The 13,243-nt window shown below is 40.1% G+C and overlaps 1 protein-coding gene across 1 annotated transcript; it reads right to left on the minus strand.

Moving 5' to 3' along the window:
- Positions 1 to 564: 564 nt before the first annotated feature.
- Positions 565 to 9,288, minus strand: LOC137278149 (uncharacterized). Its single transcript, XM_067810319.1, has 3 exons — positions 9,001 to 9,288; positions 2,491 to 2,734; positions 565 to 974 (listed from the first exon to the last, which is right to left on the minus strand). The coding sequence occupies exons 1-3, from the start codon at positions 9,286 to 9,288 to the stop codon at positions 565 to 567; spliced, it is 942 nt and encodes a 313-aa protein (XP_067666420.1).
- Positions 9,289 to 13,243: the final 3,955 nt, after the last annotated feature.

The following is a 13,243-nucleotide window of genomic DNA, read 5'->3' on the forward strand; positions in this document are numbered from 1 at the left end:
CACTCTTGAAAAAAAGAAACGCAAAATGAAATTAAAAAATGATACTTACATAATTTTGTACACATATGTAAACTCAAACATTTTTAGGTTTTCTGGAATGCTTTAGAAGATCATGCTTGACCACCAAAAGCAACCAAAAATGATTTTGAAGAGTTTTATGTGGTTGCAGTTGGAGGTGGCCATACTGCTAGTACTGTCTTCAACACCACCTGGTGGACAGCAGTAATGACTGCAATGACTGTTATTCTCCTGAAATATGGACAAGGTAGCGATGCATTGCTCCACAAAATGTCATTCATGTAGCTTTGTTTTCCGCTGATCTACACGTCCTTGAATAACACCAAATTTTCATTGTAATTTGGGGTTTGAGGGGTTTTTGGAAGAGTGTACTAACACTGACTAAATATACAAGGACAAAAGACCTTTGGAGATATTAGCTAACTCCGCGTTAAGTAGGTTTTTTAACTGAAAGAGTGGTCAGGCTATTACTCAGTTGCCACATACGATCAGTGGATTAGAAGTATACTGCTTCGTTAACTGAATCAAGAGTGGTCAGGCTATTACTCAGTTGCCACATACGATCAGTGGATTAGAAGTATACTGCTTCGAGACAATGTCGTACTTGACATACTTTGAACCCTCGAAGATGAAAAAAAGTTTGCTCGTCAGTCTAAACATAGCCGTGACAGATATATCTTTAAAGGCATTATACCAAGGGTCACTGGAGGACAGCAGTGTCATATTATAAGTTTGTACCATCTCAAACTTTCCCGAGCTGCTGGAATAACGGAGATGGTAGACGTTGCCGCTTGCCATGACGTGCAGGTCGGGGTTGCTGGTGCTGTAAACGGTAATCGCGTCTACTCGCGACAAGCCGCTGCTGGCGAAGAAGGTGCTGAGGTAGTGAGTGTCGGGGCATGAGCTGAAGGAGAAGGCACCGCTACTAGCTCTCTGGAAGCAAGATTCCTTTGTACCTGCAAGGAAATATTCTGACATTCTCGGTACTGACAAAAATAATTATTCTGAAGAAAATCACATTATTTAGCATATTTGACAATATATTAAATCATAACATTGACATATATTTGCAATTCTGTTGTGACGACCTGACAGTAGCACTTTACATGTAAGATATGTATGCATTGACGAACAAGGAAAAGTTGAGCAGCGACCAGACAACTGGCCAGTATGTATGAGTAGCCCCCACTGGCGCTTTGCCAATGTGAGCGAAGGGGGCCCAGGTTGTCCAAAGTGTAGTGTGTTGAAGCGCGTGACTAAAGGCGTACCTAGAAACACCCCAGGCTTACACATGATGTTTGCTAAAAATCATATGAAATTTGGGCAAGCCCTAAATATTATCTAAATATAAATCTTCGCAGCCCATCAAGCTTACACGAAAAAGTGACTTGCTGCGCGCCTGATGGCCTGTCTCAGAAAACTCCTACAATTTCATCGTACTAAGCCTGCACTAGCCTCTACCTTACACAAGCCAACGGGTTTGCTCATTGCCGTGAACCGCCTACTTCTCGTAAACGTACTCTTTGTGCCGGTCCAACTTATCCAGTTGTCTTTACGTACGTCATTCGTAACTACTGGCCTTGACCAACAAGAAGACTCTACCCGTATGGTACGCTATTATTGCCAGCAGTAGTGGCAAATCAGCCTATTCGCGCGTAATATAATTTGAAATGAGGTCAAATACATTGGAGTTTCCTTGCGATTATCGATTTTCATTATTATTTCATTGATTATAAAATTACTTTGTAACTGATATTTGTTAACGACTTAGCAAACGTACTTAAGGTGACTTTCGTGTTGTATTATAAAAATTGGAGTAGGAGTGGCTATATTTGTAAATTCGGAGTTATCTTTCCTTCGAAACATGGCTGCTAGATGGGTACGAGTCGTCATCCGGCTTGCCGGAATGACACAAGTAGTTGTGAATGGTTTCTGCGTGTTTATCCATACAATACCTGGCCTTAGTCCTTTACACAAGATGTAAGAACCAACATGTTTCACCATACATCATTCAGATGTAAACCTCGGAATCTCACACGACAAGGTTAGCATCTTCATTTCAGCCAGCTTAAACCTTTAGAAACTCTTGCTTGTTAGAACCACCGACCATGCTAAACACCAATTTAAACAGTCTGAACATGTTTTTATTCAAACCGTTTAGATTTTAAATATGAAATGCTTAGATTTATACCACAATGCTTAACAGGTTTAAACAATGTCATATAAATGTGCTCAGATCATGGGATCTTAAAACACCGTATTGTATTTTCAGCAGTATTTCAGCATGTTAACAAACTCAAATCATTACTCAATGGTAAGTGGTGAAGGGTAACATATGTCATATTGGGGAGTGCCTGACTCTGAGAGTGCGGGTTCGAATCCCGAAAGGGGCTCAACAAAAAGCACTAGAATATGACCTTTACTAAGAAAATGAAACCCCCCAAATGTTACGGTAACTCAACTCAGATGTACCTTTTAGAAGTACAGTTTTTCTTGGGCTTGTTCCTATGAGTTCGAATCCTGCGTCCACGGATGTTGCATAACCGGGGTATATGTCGGAGATGGAATAGTCACCGACCCGATCTACAGAAGTGATGGTGGAGCGCACTATGTTGAACTTGTAAACTCTGACCTTCGAACCGCTGAACATAGATGAATGGTAATCTGAGAAGTGCGTCACAGAAGCGTCAACAGGGAAGTCCACTTCACATTTCCTCTGGAACGAAATAAGGAATTGATGGTTATTGATGGTTATCTTCATGAATAAATGAAGAAAATATTAAATCAAATACACTGCGGGACAAGGTGTATTGCTGGTGTCTTTTTGCTTCAACGTTTGAAGGTTTGAAACAACCGGTGCTCTGTAGTACAGCCTTTCTTAAATATAGCCATAGGTGACCCAATATCTGATGGAAGACGTTGTTAAAACTATCAGCTAAATCGCCTGGCATATACAGGAAATACGATGCATAGTACATAAGGTAGGCATCGAGCGGTTCTCCAGGACGCTTCTTAATCTGAAACGAACGCTGTTTACTCAGTCGGTGATTCAATTATAGTAATGATAAGGTCACAGGACAATCAGAATACATTCGTGCTGGTACCGGATGTATTTTAAGAAATATCTGAACAGCAAGTTATTACATTGGTGTGAAATAATAATAGTAATAATATAATGAAAATATTTATAACGCGACTTTTCCAGGCGAGATATCTTGCTCAAAGCGGGACAGGACTGAAGTCCTAGAAACTCTCACGAGTTAAGTTACCAACATGTTCACCGATCCAAGGGAACTTCAGCTGATTTAAGCGTTATGCACGGAGTTCCACTGTGGTCGTTTGATGATGCTAAGTCTTCCAACCTTTAGGTTTGGATGGCTTCCTTCGGTAACATTTCGTTGTGCGATTGCATTGTCTCTAAACTTGTTTGGGAGACACAGTTTTGTCCACACTACGTTCTTCGTTCGGGAGAAGGCCGTGAAGTATTGACCATTGGCGTTCATATTCGATCAGATCAAAAGAAAGTGTGAGTAAAGAATGTTTACATTTATCCATTGTTTCATAAAAAAACTAACCGGTTTTATGTATAAAGCATTAAGAAAATTGCACCTTGAGACCACATGGCGAACAGTAGCAGCAAAATCTTTTGGTTCGAGTGGCCTTTGTTTCCTAGTATAAAACAATGTTTTCCCTGTTTCTCTGGCATTGCACCATTCTAATGGAGCAACGCCATGTCGAGTCGTTTTACGTTAATGTAAAACATGCTGAGACGTTTATGCTGCCTGGATAAAGGTTATTTAAACAAAGACCTTTTTCAACAACAAAGTAATAAACCCGTCATACAATAAGAACCTTGCGGAGATAACTAGAGAATATCAAGACAAGTGCAGCATAAAACCGTTTGAAGTATTGCCATGCTATTGCTCGTGTGTTTTCCAGCAACACAACTAAGACTTGGAGAAGTGAGGTCAGTGGTGCTGGATCGAACAAGGTTCCCGAAGGACAAATTTGTTAATTTATCTCTATGCTCGAGCTCGTCATATCGGAATACCCGCCATATATCACTAAGTTTCCCCAAATGTGTTCAGGATATCGTTATTTTGGTTTTCTTTTCTTCTCTGTACTGGTGATGCAAACATTAGACTTGAACCTCACGGGAATCGTATCAAATGAAAGATATATATGCCCACATATGCACTGAACAATTTGAATATAGTGTTTGCAAAACTAGGGAAAACTAAACTTTTAATCTGGACAGGAGTCAGTATTTCAACCATAATTCATCATAATTTGTAACCAAATTTCAATTTCAAAATTTTGCCTTTTGTTTTAATAAGAGTAAAATATGTTGCTGTTAACGTTTATACATATATGTATACTCAACAATATTCTAACATAAAATAGTGGTTAGTGCTAGATTAATGCTGATGTGCTCGTATGTATGTGAAATTTCCTTTGCAAATCAGTCGCTTACAAATATACCGTGCGTATTACTGTTATCGCCTGCTGATTTATGAATCACAGACACAATAGCCGCTCAATATGGAGCCATGTCGCAAAGCATCTGCTCACAAACACCTTCATATCAGGACTGACAGGGTTCTCGACAAAACACAAATTAAGAATTTTATCGCCTGAATCGTATGTTTATTTTTCACTCCAATAGTTTTCCGTGGCCTCGTAAACAGCCACACAGTAAATAGAGATTAAGTGAGCGTGTTTTCGTATCGTAAATATATTATGTGAACAAATAAAGATCTCATTATATGAGCCTTTGATATAAACTATATAGCAACAATCGAGGATAAAAATGGTTTATCGTGGGATGTTCAAGATCATATAGATTAAAGACACATTGTCATTGTCCACATGCTTCATTTGCATCCCTAGCTCCTGCCATGGGAGACGTGCCACTTTATATTTGTCAGAAAGGTAAACGTGATCAAGACCACCAGTTCTGAACTTAATACGCCGTGCAGTGGCTGAGTGGGTTAGATCGCTGACTTTGTACGTTGATGCCTCAACTTGAGGGAGTAACTTCAATTCCCAGATGTGTTCACATTGTCATAGGTTGCAGTGTCTATAGACACTGGGTAGTAAAAAGATCCGGAGTGAACAACACAATTTTTGACTTAGCATCAAATAGGTTTCAACCAAGTCTGGTATAAACACACACGAGCGCACGCACGGGCGCACGGGCGCACGGGCGCATGCACACACACAAGGAGCAAAGTAATCTCGGGAAGAGATACACAGCGCTTGAAGAATGTTGTTTCTACATGGTGACTGTGAAACCATGAATAGTGGATTCGTTTACCTTCTCGGCATCATTGTCCATCATAAAAGACAGTGAGATAACGTTAACACCCAGTCCTGGCAGACAGAGCCCTCATGGCACAGTGGTTATTTCTTGCTACACACGAAAGTTTGTTTTTATTAATTTGTATGCAACATTGTCAGGCTATCTGGACTTGGGATATCGTCACAGACGTTTTCTAACGACATTAGAACAAATACCTGGTGTGTGACCTATTGATCGATTGTTGCAATAGCACATTAAAGACTATTGTTTGCAAATCGTGGGTCGTAAAACATAGCGCCCTCTACATTGTAAGCGGAACTGTAACTGTGACTCACGATTTCACACAATTATTGTAGCAAACCTTTGGGCAGTAAATTTCATGGGGATGAGAAATAACCCGAACTGAATACAAGCAGGGCACCTTTTTAATCTTGTGCTGCTCTTTCTCTACTTCAACAATAATGTAATGCATGCGCTTCTTGTATACATGCACAGCGTAAATACATTCTTGAAATTAAAGTTATGTACCTTGCTAATTTGCTCTGTTGCAGAAAGTTCTCGAAGATATCACATTACACTAGACTCGAAAAGGACAAAAAACACAGTAACGTCAACACCTTTACTTGGCCAAAAGCAGTGTTACATTTCTGTGGAATACTCATTGTTACAACACAGCAACATGACCTTCAACTAAACCTTATAGGAAATACTATGGTAAAGTTTCAATATCAAGCCCCTTCGGAGAATGAATGTTTGAACATAGAGATTGCTAATAAAAAGTTACAAATGGCAAGTATGGGAATATTTTACAAATGCGTTTGAAGTCAAACTCATCACTTTCATTTGCCATAGTGCAGCAGCAATTATCTTGCCTTTGCCGTTTATATGCTTTATGTCTAAATGCAATTCCTGTAAAGAAAACCGTAAGCACATTAAGCGATGCATTTTGTTGTTGTTTTTATGAGGGTGTGGACAAAATCAGTAGAGTGTGAACAGTACACACGTGAAAACAAAGCCTCACTCATGTACACGTCAAATTGTTGCCAAGCTTACAGCGCAAGAGTTATTTTTCACAATGGTTGAATAATTTCTCTGTAAAATTACAAACAGGGTGACTAAAGTCTCATGCACCCAATGCCATTTGATTGGATTCATACTCTAAAAATGTAGTTTGAATGGCGTTGGACAATGACATGAATAACATGAATAGGAATTCTACATGTGCCTGCGCATATATTCACGATTTGCTAAATACACAGCCAGCTTGACTACAATGAGTGTTTTAAAGAACGCAAGGTGCTACTCCAGGTCAGTGGAATATGTGATTGGATCAATCCCACCAGATCATCAGCAATGCCATGGATGTGACGCTGGAATGTGGCTAGAGCGTGTTTGATGACAAATGGCATGTTTTTCTACTGAAATACCTTTCTCTTTAGCCTATCCGTGAAGGTCCGGGTTAGAATTGATCCTCTGCAAACCATGCTTGTCATAAGAGACGACTAATGGGATCGGATGGCTGACATGTCATCGTATCCCAGTTGCACAGATCGATGCTCGTGCAGTTGATCATTGGATTGTCTTGTTAAGACTCGATTATTTACAGATCGCTGCCAAATAGCTGGATTATTACTGATTGCGGCGCAATACAACAACCAACCGAACCATCTGCTGTGTCAAAGCTGCTAAATGCTAGGCACGCTGTCAGTGGAATCTGACAACCCCTCTTCGACCTGACGTTCTCATCTTTGAGCGAGTCAGTTTCAGAAACAGTATTTACAGGTTTCATGTCGGTACATCATCTCTAGCGTAAACCAGGCTTCGGTATAAAACTACAAGGAGAGCTCCAGTCACTTTGATTCAACTTTGCCATTGTCCACCATGTACTGAACCTCCTGCTTCAAGGCATCAGGATTGACTGGATTCATCAGGAGTGGATGTTGCTCCACAGACACATAACCACCTACGTCTGTTTCGTGACACACTAAATCTGTACCGCCAGGTACGTCCGTAAAGTATTGAGTAAACTCGTCAATCAACATAGATGACAAATGAACTCAGCGGAAATCCCAGTTAGCGAAAATGTCAGAATTGTTAAGTCTAGAGCTAAAACAGACAGCAATGAGTTCATGTTTTTACAAAATAACCTTTTCAATATACATGTATCTCAATTAAAACAATTATGGATAGAAGATAAAGTGACAACATACTGAATCGCGTCTTTTCTTTTATGATACAGTAATGTACATCTAATCATTAAGACATGACGAAACCTGTATCGTATTCCGATTGACAAGCGTTGTCACAATAAAGTCCATATGATTTATTTTCTTTCTGATACCCAGATACTCAGAGTTTTTTGCTCATAATAGAACTAGCTTAGGTCTTACATAAGCATATAAAATGGAATGCAGAAAATACAAAGCATGCGAGAAGGTGACAGGAAATATACGTAATGATTCCTGAAAACTAGAGCATAAACAGTTTTTTAGTTTTTAGATGTAGTGAGATTTGGGATAGGCATTATCTTCCAGGTGAGTGTTACGTTGTTGGCTAAAATATGAACATCTAAAGACATAATGGAATTCATACCAAGTTCACTGTGAGTTAAAAAGGTTACACACTCTTTTTTCGTGCGATATTCGTCCATCTAGCATTTTCTATTGGAAATTTATGGATAAAAGTTTTAAAAGACTAGGGTTCCATATATTTCCTGACAGCAGTATTTGTTGAGTAAAGGGGACTTTTCAAACACCTTGTAATATTGTCCCTGGATGCCTCATTCATTTCACGGATCCACCATTGTTAAAAGTGGTCTTTCAGGATTGATTCAGACTTTGATATGATCCAGGATTGAGTATTATTGAGTATAAATGAATTACAAATATATCCGTTAAGCCGCATTTACAAAATATATGTTTCACGTGATTTGGCCAGCGAGCTTCATCCATGATGTAATCGAAAATGAAAAATACTATTTGTTGTTTGGGTGGGAAAATTTAAATTTGATCCAATAAGTAATTAATCGGTTAATGATTTGTAGCTGGTCTTTCAAGTTCTCCATAAACCATAAATTTTGGGGTGTTGTATCTAAGACCGGAAGCTAATTGAAGGAATTTAAGATGAACATGTTCAATGACATTGCAATTTTTGAATCCCCATATCTGACATCCATACTGGTAAAACCAATGTAAAACAATGTATCAGACGCGAAGAGTATGACATCTAACAGTAACTTTATATTTCTTGCTCAGATAATAAATTCTGGATCAGACAATCCAGTGATCAATAGCATGAGCATCGATCTGCGCAAATAGGAACCGATGCCATGTGTCACCGAAGTCAGCGAGTCTGACAACCCGATCCCGTTAGTCACCATTTACGACAATGTCGCCCTTTATGGCATATTCTAGGCCTATTCTACCCTCATCTGTCTACCTATCTCTGTATCTATCTATCTATGTATCTGTCTATCTATCTATCTATCTGCCTACCTACCTACGTACGTACGTATGTATGTGTGTGTGCGCGTGTGTATGTGTCTATCTGTCTGTCTATCTGTCTATCTGTCTATCTATCTATCTATCTATCTATCTGTCTGTCTGTCTGTCTGTCTGTCTGTCTGTCTGTCTATCTATCTATCTATACGTGCAATCGTGCTCGTGTTTACACGTACATACCTTCTCATAGTAATTAGTTCCAGGACTAGACACCATGTATCTTCTAAGTGTCAGTGTTCCGAACACCACACAGCTTCCTAGTGGAGCGTTCGTTAGCTTGAACTGAAATGCTGAACACCCGGTGTCCCGACCGCACTTGAGAGAACACCCAAACTTCGTCTTCTGTCCCCAGTCGGTGCCCTGGGACACAGGACGAGCATAATCAAACTCCCCATACACGGAGAACCATGCGTTTTCTATCCCCTCGCATTGTGCAAGAACCAGCACCAATACACATATCGCCAGCATTTTGAAATCCCTTAGTATCGTTGCTCAAATGAAGATATCTGTGAAAAAGATTGTCCATTGATATCGCTCAAATGGAAATATCAAATCTTGTTTCAAAAGTTGGTCTCTGGGTGCAGACAGCATGTTCGTCAACATAGCATGTGTGCAGACGTAACCATGCTGGGGAGAGAGCGTTCTTCTTTAATGCTGTCTCGGTACTAGTTCATTAATCTAACCTGTTAACAGCTTCGTAACGACAAACACGGGCGAGTTTCGCTGCCTGTAGTGGGCATCTGTAAATAAGAGGTCTGCAAGTCGTCTTTGAAGTTTTTCACTAACATGTATGAGGGCAGTTAATTTATGTTATGGTGTTTTTATTTGCTATTATTGTGTTCTCGCAGCAATAAGGATCAATTTATGGACTTTTTCTCAGAGATTTCCAGAGCCCTTGCTGGTTTTCTGTATTTAGAAGAGGCCTCACAGATAAACTTGTAAGTGAAGAAGAAACACAGCAGTACCATTACCTAGATCGATAGGCCCGACGCGTTCATTAACATATAACGTGGTTTATGATAAACTCAAGTATATCAACAAAATCTATATATTTCGTACAACATTAGACTTCAGCATATTGGATTTGTAAATAGTAAGTTACGATATCTGCATTATCGTAACTTATAACTATAATGATAGTACTTTTTTTAGTTATGGCAATACTACATACTGATCAGTACAGATACATCATATTTCACCGAAGGTTGGGTTTCTGGTGATTAAATAAACTGACAAGCAAAAGAAAGTACACATGTGTAATTGTTGCTGCAATCCCAAATCTCCGTTCTAACTAGTAAAATTATTGAAGAGCACGGATTGTAGAGAACACAACCATTATGTTCCATGTGCCAAAATGGAAATTTGTATGTTTTTCGCAAGGATTATTGGTAAATTGTGATTATTGTTCTATACACGAGCAATTTTCATGTAGATGGTATCAAACCTGTTTCTCGTGAAGACTGAACAATCACTTGAGGGAAATCTCACGAGACAATGACAAGACTGGCGTCGGCGCAACGAGAACGAGCCACATGAATGTCCCATTTCCAACAGCCACAGTGAAAGGACTTGGGTTGCACACGAAAAATACCATAACCGTTTAACCGACTCAGTATGACAAACCAGACATGTGATCGACCCAGAATTCGACTTCCAGGAGTCGGAACACCCCAAGGGGATCGCCATCTGCGGGCTATTCACCTACGCAACCGGATGTTGACCCTGGCGTCATCAGGATTCACATCACTGGGTCATCGCGTGAGCCGATTCGCAGCGACAAAACGACTTGGTGCTGCTGGCAAATGGACCTGCCGAACGCGGCTGTGAATGGCCATGACCTCCAGTATTGTAGGAACCTTCTCCAGTGGTCATAACTACATGGCTGTTTATTGTTGCAATGCCATTTTTGCAGTTAGAACACGTGTGTTGCAGTGTGCTTCAATATACATGTTCCATTTCATCCAAAGGTTTTGTTATTTTAATATTTCTGGAAGAAACACAACTTGTGTAATTTCTTTTGCTCGTCAGTTTAGATTGCTTGTCAGATATATGGCCCTAAGTAAAGTAATGGGTACATTAACGCTAGTTTCTCGTTTGTATTGATACAATGTTGATAGAAGTTGATGATTAAGGATAAACACCATTTACTCTGTCATAATGGCAAAGTCTTATTATAGACCAGTCTTTCTAGTGGTGCACATTGACAGGTCAGCATCGCATCAAAGGCAGAGGAGGACGCGCTCTTGTGAAAGAGGGAACACATGTTTTCCGTGGTCATTTAATAAACCTGTATTTGTAGGTTCAACGTTATTGCCCTGGTCCGTTCACACACTCCTGACCTGTCGCGAAATGAACACCCCATACAACCAAAGCATCCTGCAGACTGTCCTGACCTCGCGGAAGAAGACTAACCGAATGCTGCAATGTGTCATTTGTGGGCTTGTCGTGAGTCAACTAGTGGCGGGAACACGATCTACTGAGTATAATAATTACAGTTCCATCCATGCAAGCACCTGTAACGTAAACCATCTTCTACTGTTTACAGTAGCTGCATACTGACAACATAATATACATCCTTGTGGTGCATTGTAACCTCGCTGTTGTTTTGTACCATGAATACAAATGTTGAATATTACTGGATTGTCTGGTCCAGCCTCGATTATGTTCAAACTGCTGGAATATTGCTGAATGCGTCGTTAAATAAGAATCAACTAGTTGTTTGATTTTTTAACATGCTGCATACTAACAAACCGTCAATCGACAAAAACAAAGAAAAATACAATGAAAAGAAGAAATCCATTTAGTCTTTAATCTGCTTTCTTTGAAAATGATGACAGGCAAGAACCTGTATATAGAGCCACTGATACATTTTACGGTGAAACACCAAGAAAATACCCTTCATTTACTTAGATTACATTTATTACCACAAAATAATTAGAGGGTCATTGGCAACTGTGTTTTACACAGATGCAATAAATATCCGAGAAGAAAGTTAATTCAGGGCTGAGGAGTTCAGCTGTGATTTCGGTATATTCGAATTCAGCTTGTCCACAGAGAAGTGTACCATTGATCGTTGTAGCCCTGTGGGCGGAACTCCTGTCATGCTCCAAGCAGTTATTGAAAGTTTCTATGATGTTGGTCCGCTCATACGGGCAACTAAAGAGCTTCCAGAAATAGGAGATATTTTAGGAAATATGCGCTTCATCACGGCGTGAATCGAACGAACAATGTGTCAACTTCATGATGATTGTGTAGAAACAATGATGTGTGGGTGGGTTGTAAGGGGTGGGGTGGAGTTGGGTTAATGCTAAAAGCGGCGTAAAAGCATGCTCGCACTCGCTGTTTTGTGTATTCACTTCGCTCTACTGTGTACTGCCTCTGCTCTGTTGTGTACTGCCTTCGCTCTACTGTGTACTCTTGTGCTATTAGCGTATACACGATCCGCACTGTTGTCTGTTGTGTACTGCCCCTGCTCAATAGTGTACTCCGTTTTGTTGTCTACTCCCTCCGATCTATTATGTACTGTGAACTCTCTATTGTGTACTGGGTCCACTGTTGAGTACTCCCTCCGATCCATTATGTAGTCCATCCGATTTATTGTGTACTACCTTCATTCTGTTGTGTACTCCCTCCGCTCTGTTATATACACAGTCCACGCTACTGCGTTCTTCATCCACGCTGTGTACTGCCTCCGCTCTATTGTGTACTGTCACTTGTCATGTTGTGTACTCCCTCCCCTCTACTGTGCACCAAATCCACTCTATTGTCTACAATCAATGAGACCCCAGTCACCATACATCTAGTTTGCCCCAGGTAGCTACCCCGATGGAAATCCTGTGCTGACATGACATTTAACCTGTCTCTGTCGATGGTAAGAGTGAAAGTAAATGTAACAGATTAAATACGACGTCGCTACTTCGACTGCCCTAACTGCTTTTTAATGACTCGCCTGCATTGGACATCAACTCATTGTCCCTGACGCCAAGTTGTTTTGATTCCGTCACAGATCAACTGCTAGATGTCAATAGGGCGAAAATAGTTGTGCGTCCTTTATGATTCTGCCTCAAATACACGCTAAAAGGATATTAATGTAGCTATGTTTCTCCAATCACGTTGATATTCGATTGTCACTTAATCATTATCTGACATGACATGGGTCGATACCGGAAGTTTTGAGCGCGTTAATGCCAGATCTCTTGGAAGACTACCGACTCGTCTTTGAAATGATAATCTTTTACCAAAAAAAATCAGTTCATAGCAAAATATATAATGAAAAGGAGCCTTGAGAATGTGGAAATCTAGACTTGGCACATATTCTAGACGTCCATGGGCTCTCTTTGATATATTTGTTGTATGACAGACTGATCTAATGGGCATTTCTGGATATATAACACTGTTATTGTTATATGTTGTTTGTTCCAAG

Source organism: Haliotis asinina, chromosome 3, assembly GCF_037392515.1.
Source record: "Haliotis asinina isolate JCU_RB_2024 chromosome 3, JCU_Hal_asi_v2, whole genome shotgun sequence".
Lineage (NCBI taxonomy): Eukaryota > Metazoa > Mollusca > Gastropoda > Lepetellida > Haliotidae > Haliotis > Haliotis asinina.

Excerpts from the sequence above, each read along its gene's own strand:
- LOC137278149 (XM_067810319.1), bottom strand. The coding sequence starts at position 9,288 with ATGCTGGCGATATGTGTATTGGTGCTGGTTCTTGCACAATGCGAGGGG. Across the intron at positions 2,735-9,000 it reads GAACTAATTACTATGAGAAG|AGGAAATGTGAAGTGGACTT; the intron begins GTATGTACGTGT and ends ATTTCGTTCCAG. Across the intron at positions 975-2,490 it reads AAAAACTGTACTTCTAAAAG|GTACAAAGGAATCTTGCTTC; the intron begins GTACATCTGAGT and ends ATTTCCTTGCAG.